The sequence below is a fragment of the Agrilus planipennis genome, unplaced genomic scaffold, assembly GCF_000699045.2.
Source record: "Agrilus planipennis isolate EAB-ADULT unplaced genomic scaffold, Apla_2.0 scaffold218, whole genome shotgun sequence".
In the NCBI taxonomy this organism is placed as follows: domain Eukaryota; kingdom Metazoa; phylum Arthropoda; class Insecta; order Coleoptera; family Buprestidae; genus Agrilus; species Agrilus planipennis.
In genome coordinates this window covers 310,291-321,899 of record NW_020440118.1, presented here as the reverse complement: position 1 = coordinate 321,899, position 11,609 = coordinate 310,291, and the positions used below count along the sequence as shown (strand labels likewise).

At 32.3% G+C, this 11,609-nt stretch overlaps 1 protein-coding gene across 2 annotated transcripts in view; it reads right to left on the bottom strand.

The window, feature by feature from the left end:
- Positions 1–21: 21 nt before the first annotated feature.
- The window catches only part of LOC108738828, a 30,504-nt gene continuing 18,916 nt past the window's right edge, over positions 22–11,609 (bottom strand). The window contains exons 10-12 of one of the 2 annotated variants that reach the window (XM_025979591.1): positions 6,508–8,389; positions 5,694–5,727; positions 22–252 (exon numbers count right to left, since the gene is read on the bottom strand). In XM_025979591.1, the coding sequence (XP_025835376.1) occupies positions 57–252; positions 5,694–5,727; positions 6,508–8,389 (2,112 nt within the window). In that variant the 3' untranslated portion in view covers positions 22–56. Of the gene's footprint in view, positions 253–5,693; positions 5,728–6,507; positions 8,390–9,028; positions 11,426–11,609 lie in introns of those variants that run through there. The other variant, XM_025979590.1, reaches the window with a different exon arrangement.

The following is an 11,609-nucleotide window of genomic DNA, read 5'->3' as shown; positions in this document are numbered from 1 at the left end:
ATATAATAGAATTAATAAAAAATACGAATTTATTTATGGAAAAAATTAAATTATGTTTAAATATTATTATGCAAATCAGCATCTCCTACATCCATCAATTCACCGTTATTACATTTGTAGTAGTTTTCTAAATTTGAATTGATTAAATAAATGAAATCGTATAATGCTTTTCTGTGCGGTGGAATAACTCCTTTCAAAATTTCCAATGATTCTTCGGTTAAATAACTTGTAAATTTGAGAGCATTCTCCATCCTAAAATAATACTCAATAATGTAAGTTCAAGTTTTTGAATAAAAATGTTAATTATTGTAAAAATATTTCAATACAATAAGTAAAAAACACGGTAGAGTATAGAGGTAACATAGGCACAGATAAATAGCACAACTTTTGTATTTAGTATTTAAGAGTAATTAGAATATTATTATGCATGCTGCGTAATAGAAAGTAAAAATAAATTTTAAGGCCAAGGGAGAGATAAAAAGAAATTGTCGTAAAAACAATACATAGTATAAAATAATTCAAAGTGGTCTGTATTCTGTCGAAACTGCCAGACGCGGATCGCGATTTCGATCTTTTTGGATCTCATCTGCGCGTCGCAGGCAGCTCCGACAGAACACAGACCAACTTTTACCTGCTGTCTTAACAGTGCGTTTTAGAAAATACTACAAATGGCGCAGTAAACGCCATCTGTAGCACGATGCTACATTTTAGGATTACGTATGCTCCAACAAGGTCCACTTGTGTGGATATCTACTTGCTGAAAACGAATCCCGGCGTAGCCAACCTCAACGTGATAGGCACGTTAGCTTAATCGAATAAAATAATTCGAAGTGGTCTGTATTCTGTCGAAACTGCCAGACGCGGATCACGATTTCGATCTTTTTGGATCTCATCAGCGCGTCGCAGGCAGCTCCGACTGAACACAGACCAACTTTTACCTGCTGTCTTAACAGTGCGTTTTAGAAAATACTACAAATGGCGCAGTAAACGCCATCTGTAGCACGATGCTACATTTTAGGATTACGTATGCTCCAACAAGGTCCACTTGTGTGGATATCTACTTGCTGAAAACGAATCCCGGCGTAGCCAACCTCAACGTGATAGGCACGTTAGCTTAATCGAATAAAATAATTCGAAGTGGTCTGTATTCTGTCGAAACTGCCAGACGCGGATCGCGATTTCGATCTTTTTGGATCTCATCTGCGCGTCGCAGGCAGCTCCGACAGAACACAGACCAACTTTTACCTGCTGTCTTAACAGTGCGTTCCAGAAAATACTACAAACGGCACAGTTAACGCCATCTGTAGCACGAAAGATACGTAATCCTAAAATGTAGCATCGTGCTACAGATGGCGTTAACTGTGCCGTTTGTAGTATTTTCTACAATACATAGTGTATATAAAGTCTCGTTTAATGTTTACATATTGTATACAAAAATACGTCTATGCTCAATTAGTAATAGGTTGGAATTAAATACCCTTAAAAATACAATAAAATGACTTTAAAAATAAGTGTATAAAAGTTTAAAAAAGATTTTAAATTTTCATCGAAGTTAAAACACAAATAATATTGTCACTCCTGGTATGCAAAATGCAATTTGAAAAAATTACAATTACTTCATTTAAAATATGTTAGATGAAAATATTACTTATTGTTTTAGTTTTCAATTTTATAAAGAAAAATTATACACATTGAAATAATTTTAACACGTTCTTTAAATAACCGTAAGTATGCTGATTCTGTTCTGATTCGGGTCTAAAGTCATCCAAGCATTGGAAATGGAACGACCTCTAAAGAAACTCGCCACTTGTTTGTGCTAGCGAAACGTTACCCTGCTTTCACACAGACGGTTTTCTAACGGCAACCGTGCCGTGCCGTGCCGTAATTTCATTTTGCTTTGCGTTCACACTGCACACGGTAACACGGTTTTTCACGGTTTAGTTTTGTTTTGATACATGACCAAAATGGACGAAAGAAAAAAACGCATGTTGTTACTAATGATATGGCATAATCACAGAAAAACACAAAAAACAAGAAGATTTTGGATTCATTCACTACTTGAAAACAGACAATTGATGGGTGAACTTGTAACATTATTTCATGAGCTACGAGAGGATAGCTCCAAATTTTTTAATTATTTTTGAATGTCCATTAGGAGTTTCGATGAATTATGCGTAAAATTGCATGATCATTTAAAAATTAGTAATAGTCATCAAAATTAATTGACAATGATTACGCTTTATTTAATATCAAGAGGGAAATAAAAAAATATGAATATCAATTAGGAAGCAACTCCAACACACGACGACTTTTAGACCCGAATCAGAACAGCATCGATTCACCTACTAAAGGGCAGGCGCACCGTTAAAACTGTGATCGCAAGATGCGCCGTTTGTAAAAGACACAGTAGCAGCTCGTTACAAATGGAATCATTCCTGTTACCCTTTGACAGAGTTAAGGATGCTGCCTGCTGCGGTTTTCGAACTAGTTGGTATTGATATGGCAGGTCCGTTGCACTTAAACACAGGAGAAAAAGTATGCATCTGTGTGTTTAACTGCGCGGTATATCGTGAAATTCACATAGAACTCATAAGTTCATCATCGGTTCATACTGTTACTCAAGCATTATGCAGGTTCGTAGCTAAACGTGGTCAGTCTAAAACGGCATACAGCGATAATGGTACCACCTTTGTCGGGACAGAAAACGCGTTATCATCATCAGTCTAAGTTCGGTTGCGCAACGTATAATAAGGGGTTTATTCTGGGAGCGCTAGATTGGAATTCTTAAGAGACTATTACGAAGAGTTTTAGGACGTGCCTGTTTAAATTATGAAGACCTATTTACCATTATTTTCGATTGCGAAATGATCATACATAAACGACCTCTAACTTATGAACCAAACGATCCTAGAGAATTAGCTCCGCTCACTCCCTCAATGGTTTTTTGTCTGAACGAATAGAATACGGTATTCCGAATTGTGACAGTATAGACAAATCGTCATTGTGTCGAAAATCACGCTATAAATAGAAATTATGCGACGATTTATGCAAAAGGTTTCGGGGCAGTAGCGGATTATCCGTAAAACAAACTAGGCACGTGTGTACAGGTGCAAGAGGTCAGAAAAGGGGGCACATGAAAGTTTTTAAACAAAAAAAGAATAAGGATGTACTTACCTTACCTACTTACACAAAATTATATACTTTCTATTGGGATCCGTCAAATGGGCATACACCATCTGGTGGCAAAATTTATAACTCGAATGAGGGAAAAATTTACATAGGAACTGTGCACGCAAATTGTAAAATTGTTTATTAAAATAATAAAACACGTTAAAAAAGTAAAAATTTTTTTGATGATGGAGTCGACGAAGTTTTCTTCTAAAGTTAAATCAAATAAAAAGTTAATATGTTCAGTGAAAAGCTGCAATAGCACTTCAGACATAGATCTTCACTCTTCACCTACATTAACTACTTTCCAATAAAAACTAACCGTTTTATATATGTAAAAAATATATTCGGAAAATTAGAGAAAAAAGTAAACTAATAGAAGCTTGGATGAAAGCAGTAGGTATCAAAGAAGTGAATTCCGGAATAAAAATTTGTTCACGTCATTTTAATGCACATGATTATATTTCAGCAAGTATTTACCATCAGCCATAACCTTAATATTTAAAACTAGAATCATACTAAAATTATAAAGTGAGAAATTATTTATTCCTGTGTAATTGATTTAACACAATTCTAATGATACGATATAAGTATTTTGAGGTTAAGAACCTACCTGCTGCAATACAACAAAGTTGCAATAATGTGTTTGCAACGTTCTCTTAAATCGGCTTTGCACGTGCAAGTCATTGATATGATATTGCTTAAATCACCCAGAATCACCTCACCAATTATATAACGTGAATCACTTTTTAAATCCGAAGTTTGTAAAAAGTAGGCAGTAAACTTGACGGAATTTGAAGGCTAGCTTCCGGATTTGTTATTTCCGAATTTTATAATGTGATTGGTATTAAAAACACGCTCACCTTCAACGAAATTTCCTTTCCGAGGCTTTGTGTCAGCCCAATCACATATTGTGTCAATACTTATCATTTTATCGTTATTTAAAAACTTGGAAATTGCACGGTACACTAAGGAACTACGATAAATTTTCCCTAATCGGCGCCATGTTTTTAGGCTCCTCCTATTTGACGGATCCTAATAGAAATATAGAGCATCCGACATGCACCCCGTATCTCATTATTTTGCGAAATATATGACCACCAGAGGGGCGTCTATGAGGTGTTAACCTAGGGCGCTCTCGACATTTAATTTATTTCATCTCTATTTCGGGCTAAATATTTGGGACAATTAAGAATATTTTCCGAACAGAAGTCACGTTGTGACGTAAAAATAGGAGAAATTATTCTGATCAGTAACGATACGGATGAACGTATAAAGTGGCAAATCGGTCGCGTAATCAAACTTATACCTGGTAAAGATAATAAAGTTCGGCTGGTCAAAGTGGACACGGCCGGAAGACGATTGCTGAGTCGAGAGGGCCGAAAATAGTTGAAAACAAATTGTTTGTTTTTTGGAGGGGTATTAACAAAAAGGTGTTTTAGCTGTTCCATACAGCGTATATAAAAAATGGGATTTCTTAATTAATATTTAGCCGCGCTCCAAGGGTGGTGAAAAGGGAGCTCTTATTTTATTTTATTTTTAGTTGAGGTAAGTCAGAAGTTTTTATTTATTAATGCGCAAAAAAAGCTGAACGTAAAATTTTAACATCTAGTCGCGCCCCCATGGGCTAGAATATTTTCAAAATAATTTTGTATCGTACTTTACTGATTTGCAACTCTTCAACTATTCAAAGTATGGTAATTATTAATTAGTCATCTGAAATATGGCTGTGATCGAAAAAAGTTAGAAGAAAAAGTTGTTCAGAATGCCTAGCTTATGCCAAAAATTGCACCGACCAGAAAGTTCTAGAAATATCTGGAATGATCTGGAAAGTTCCAAATGTCCGTAATTAATTATCAAGAATTTCTAGAATTTTCTAGATTTTGTCCAAATATTCTAGAATATAGAACGATCTACAATTATTAAGAAATTTTATAATGGTACAGGGTGGTATCTAAGACAGAAATCTATATTATCTACGTTAAAAAGTGAATTCTTAAATATTTTATATACCATTAAACATGCGATATATTTTAACCCGAGCAACACCGGGTTTCGCTACTAGTATAATATATATATCATGAAAATGCAAACGCAATGTCGATCGAGTAGAATTTCTCTATTTTTTTTATTAATTGAATTACGGAGCCGCGGTTAAAACTGAAAATATACCGTTTAGTTTCTTTTACGAAATAGCTACCCCGACTTAAAATATAATTAAAAACCACCTTTTTCAACCCCCCCCCCCCAGGGCCATGGCTAAATGTTATTTAAAAAATTTAATTTTTTGTAAACGCAATCGGATACACCTTATACAATTTTTTTTTTGACTAGCCGTTTATGAGATTCAGAAAAACAATTTTTTCGGCCCACCCTACTACTAAGACCTGTTCGACGTTTAATATGGTTTAACGCTTGTCTAACACTTGTAATACTTGAGTAAATGCTCACTAGGTAGAGATACACTATCTTTGTATAACGTTTGAAACGTACTGGAAAAGGGCATATATTAAAAAAATACTTACTTTTCAAAAATTTCCTCTTTATATTCCACGGAATCTAAAAATTAAAAATACTGTTAGCACATCTTACTTTCAGTTATATTTTTCAAATACTGATCATTTTTTTTCTGTAATTAGATTTCTATTAATAGATTTACAAGCAGTAACAAAAAGTGAACAACATCTTAAAAGGAATTTATAGAATGCATGTTATATTATGTGGTAGAATTATGATTCGATCTTAAAAGCCGAACTTTTAAGTCCAGAAGTTTCGTCGACAACTGCCCATTAACGATATCAGCTAAATGTATTAGTCTAATGGTTCGAGCTGTTACACATGAGTTTACCGGAAGGATAAACAATTACTTAAAATTAAATGGGGGCATATCGAACAATTAAAGTAATACATTTAATTATTATCAGCTTATATCGTTAATTATTTAATTTTATTGTTTGTTTGCTTTTCTTACTGTTGTTATCTTTGGTCTACTGTATTGCAATTTATTTCTTAAAATTCTTTTCAATTGGAATACATATTTTTATTATCCTTTCTTTTGACACTGAGAAACAAAATAATCTAGTATTTAATAAAAAGGGTATAAAATTTAGTAGTTTTGTTCGGACGAAGTGAAATTCAAGGTTCTGGGTTTCGCCGCATGAATTTGCCTGCACATGCATTCATACGTATACATCAAATGTAAATGTAAATCCAGAATCCTGAACTTCACAGTAGAAAGAGTAGTGTACCTAGAAGACCATGCAAAACTATTAAATACACACTTTTCTAGTACGATTGTACTGCAAGGCATTTCTTTGGAAAGTAGATAATTACAAGTACCTGCACAAATCCAGGATTTTATTTTCTCCATATCAATACCATTTCCACCTACAATCCCAATCCGTTCGGTATAATTCATATCGTTGCTAGTATCACTTACATTAGCCTCCAGCCTATCATTATTCGGTTTCCTTACAAATTTCATCCCATCATGTTCCTCCATATTAATATTTTGTTTTACCTTTATGAACTTATTCCTATTAATTGTTAGCACACTATTGTTTATTTTGCTATTCTTAATTTTTTCTTTTTTAGAATAATCAAAATCTTTCTCTTTCCCTGCTACATTCTTGGTTCGTTTAACATTAGTTTGAAGTTTATGAGCAGGTACTTTTTTCACTTTTTTTGATTTAAACCAGTAAGGAGTGGATTGATCTGGAGTTTTCGGTGGATTATTTAAAAGCTCGCTAAGAAAGTCGTCGAATTTCCTACGATATTTTTCTTTTTCTATAGAACTTTGACGTTCCTTCTGCAGTATCGTTTTACATTTTTCAAAATTAAAATTGGAGTCTTGGCTCAAGTTACGTACCTCACATAGAGACACTTCGTTCTCTTTATTATTACTAGCTGCACTAGCGGCTTCAATTAAATTTAAATGACTTTCATTTTCTTTTTGTAAAGTACATTGTTCCAAATATGATAAATCGTTTATATCACACAACTTGCGACAATTAGCCCTTCTACATTTTTTTAACGAAATGTTTTCATTACCAGATACAATTTTCATATTAGATATAATATTTATTTTCGGACGTTTTGCATTCGTTTTGTCAACGTCTTTCATATTTACTTCACATTTGTGCTTTTTAGAAAAATATTGTATTGAATGGGTAGCAGTTTTATTTTGAATCTCCTCTGTTAAGCTGTCATTTTCAACATTAATGTCTTTGATTTTAAGAGAAGAATTTGGGAGATGATTGCAGCTTTTTTCGTTAAGTGCAATCTTTATCTGATTCAACTTTTCAACTAAATCTTCTTTTATGAGCTTTACCTTACATGGCTTTAGTGTTTTTGATAAATAAGTTAATTTTTTATTATTTGCTATTTCCATCGCCTTTTTAGAAGGTTTTGTTTTCGATAGCTTATTAATATTTCCTGAACAATGCTTCAAAGTGTTCTTTACTTCAATAAAATTTTGTGTTATCTCATTCCCATTCTCAACTTTTTTAACAATTTCTCCATTGTTACTGTGTTTGTATGAAATTGAATGTTGTGTTTCAATATTAGTGATGGAAATAATTGGAGAGCCTAGAAGTTTCTCGTTCTTTTGAATTTCAGTTTGTTTTTCCTCAGCTTTTTTTTCACAATTTTTGTCGACAATATTATTTATCTCTTCTAAGACAGTTATTGTGTGTTCTAATTTATTATTAATCAAAACATTACTTGTTGAGTTGAAAGATTTAGATAACCTTGTCAAGTTAACATCGGCGTAATTATCGGCATTATCCTCCGTTAGTCGTGATATGGATTTATATGTTAACGCCTCTTGGCCCTTTTCTTTTACATCGCTTTGTAGTCTTGACGTAATAGGGTCTACAGACGACAGAAGTTTTGCATTATTGCATTGTCTTATACATATTGTTTCATTAATAGAAACTGTTGATTTTGATATCTTCTCATTTATTTTTCTAACTGGGGATTTAGCAGTAGATAAACGTATACGAGTTTCTTCTTTTGATAAATTATTTTCATACACTGATACCCTTTCCACTGGTCTAGCTTTGGTTGTTTTATGTGTTAATACAGGTCTTGACAATTTACTGCGAGAATCCGTACGCTTATAAAGTAATGTGCCGTGTTCTTCAGACGAACTACTCCAAATTAAATTTTTATTATGATTTATATTCTCTGAACATTTCAAGCGCGATAAATTTGAATTAAAATTTTCAGAAGCGTTACTTTTTAAACGATCGTCAATATTATTTACTAACATACTAATCTTATTGTTAGCATTGAATGTTTCATCAATAATGACATTATCATCTTCGATTAAATTTGCTTTTTCTGAAGCAGAACTTTCATAACCAAATTCTGCAGATTCTCGAATTAATTGCGATGACAAATTTGATTTTTGCCTTGAATATGTTTTACAGTAAACATTCTTTCAGTTATATTTTTCAAATACTGATCATTTTTTTTCTGTAATTAGATTTCTATTAATAGATTTACAAGCAGTAACAAAAAGTGAACAACATCTTAAAAGGAATTTATAGAATGCATGTTATATTATGTGGTAGAATTATGATTCGATCTTAAAAGCCGAACTTTTAAGTCCAGAAGTTTCGTCGACAACTGCCCATTAACGATATCAGCTAAATGTATTAGTCTAATGGTTCGAGCTGTTACACATGAGTTTACCGGAAGGATAAACAATTACTTAAAATTAAATGGGGGCATATCGAACAATTAAAGTAATACATTTAATTATTATCAGCTTATATCGTTAATTATTTAATTTTATTGTTTGTTTGCTTTTCTTACTGTTGTTATCTTTGGTCTACTGTATTGCAATTTATTTCTTAAAATTCTTTTCAATTGGAATACATATTTTTATTATCCTTTCTTTTGACACTGAGAAACAAAATAATCTAGTATTTAATAAAAAGGGTATAAAATTTAGTAGTTTTGTTCGGACGAAGTGAAATTCAAGGTTCTGGGTTTCGCCGCATGAATTTGCCTGCACATGCATTCATACGTATACATCAAATGTAAATGTAAATCCAGAATCCTGAACTTCACAGTAGAAAGAGTAGTGTACCTAGAAGACCATGCAAAACTATTAAATACACACTTTTCTAGTACGATTGTACTGCAAGGCATTTCTTTGGAAAGTAGATAATTACAAGTACCTGCACAAATCCAGGATTTTATTTTCTCCATATCAATACCATTTCCACCTACAATCCCAATCCGTTCGGTATAATTCATATCGTTGCTAGTATCACTTACATTAGCCTCCAGCCTATCATTATTCGGTTTCCTTACAAATTTCATCCCATCATGTTCCTCCATATTAATATTTTGTTTTACCTTTATGAACTTATTCCTATTAATTGTTAGCACACTATTGTTTATTTTGCTATTCTTAATTTTTTCTTTTTTAGAATAATCAAAATCTTTCTCTTTCCCTGCTACATTCTTGGTTCGTTTAACATTAGTTTGAAGTTTATGAGCAGGTACTTTTTTCACTTTTTTTGATTTAAACCAGTAAGGAGTGGATTGATCTGGAGTTTTCGGTGGATTATTTAAAAGCTCGCTAAGAAAGTCGTCGAATTTCCTACGATATTTTTCTTTTTCTATAGAACTTTGACGTTCCTTCTGCAGTATCGTTTTACATTTTTCAAAATTAAAATTGGAGTCTTGGCTCAAGTTACGTACCTCACATAGAGACACTTCGTTCTCTTTATTATTACTAGCTGCACTAGCGGCTTCAATTAAATTTAAATGACTTTCATTTTCTTTTTGTAAAGTACATTGTTCCAAATATGATAAATCGTTTATATCACACAACTTGCGACAATTAGCCCTTCTACATTTTTTTAACGAAATGTTTTCATTACCAGATACAATTTTCATATTAGATATAATATTTATTTTCGGACGTTTTGCATTCGTTTTGTCAACGTCTTTCATATTTACTTCACATTTGTGCTTTTTAGAAAAATATTGTATTGAATGGGTAGCAGTTTTATTTTGAATCTCCTCTGTTAAGCTGTCATTTTCAACATTAATGTCTTTGATTTTAAGAGAAGAATTTGGGAGATGATTGCAGCTTTTTTCGTTAAGTGCAATCTTTATCTGATTCAACTTTTCAACTAAATCTTCTTTTATGAGCTTTACCTTACATGGCTTTAGTGTTTTTGATAAATAAGTTAATTTTTTATTATTTGCTATTTCCATCGCCTTTTTAGAAGGTTTTGTTTTCGATAGCTTATTAATATTTCCTGAACAATGCTTCAAAGTGTTCTTTACTTCAATAAAATTTTGTGTTATCTCATTCCCATTCTCAACTTTTTTAACAATTTCTCCATTGTTACTGTGTTTGTATGAAATTGAATGTTGTGTTTCAATATTAGTGATGGAAATAATTGGAGAGCCTAGAAGTTTCTCGTTCTTTTGAATTTCAGTTTGTTTTTCCTCAGCTTTTTTTTCACAATTTTTGTCGACAATATTATTTATCTCTTCTAAGACAGTTATTGTGTGTTCTAATTTATTATTAATCAAAACATTACTTGTTGAGTTGAAAGATTTAGATAACCTTGTCAAGTTAACATCGGCGTAATTATCGGCATTATCCTCCGTTAGTCGTGATATGGATTTATATGTTAACGCCTCTTGGCCCTTTTCTTTTACATCGCTTTGTAGTCTTGACGTAATAGGGTCTACAGACGACAGAAGTTTTGCATTATTGCATTGTCTTATACATATTGTTTCATTAATAGAAACTGTTGATTTTGATATCTTCTCATTTATTTTTCTAACTGGGGATTTAGCAGTAGATAAACGTATACGAGTTTCTTCTTTTGATAAATTATTTTCATACACTGATACCCTTTCCACTGGTCTAGCTTTGGTTGTTTTATGTGTTAATACAGGTCTTGACAATTTACTGCGAGAATCCGTACGCTTATAAAGTAATGTGCCGTGTTCTTCAGACGAACTACTCCAAATTAAATTTTTATTATGATTTATATTCTCTGAACATTTCAAGCGCGATAAATTTGAATTAAAATTTTCAGAAGCGTTACTTTTTAAACGATCGTCAATATTATTTACTAACATACTAATCTTATTGTTAGCATTGAATGTTTCATCAATAATGACATTATCATCTTCGATTAAATTTGCTTTTTCTGAAGCAGAACTTTCATAACCAAATTCTGCAGATTCTCGAATTAATTGCGATGACAAATTTGATTTTTGCCTTGAATATGTTTTACAGTAAACATTCTTTCAGTTATATTTTTCAAATACTGATCATTTTTTTTCTGTAATTAGATTTCTATTAATAGATTTACAAGCAGTAACAAAAAGTGAACAACATCTTAAAAGGAATTTATAGAATGCATGTTATATTATGTGGTAGAATTATGATTCGATCT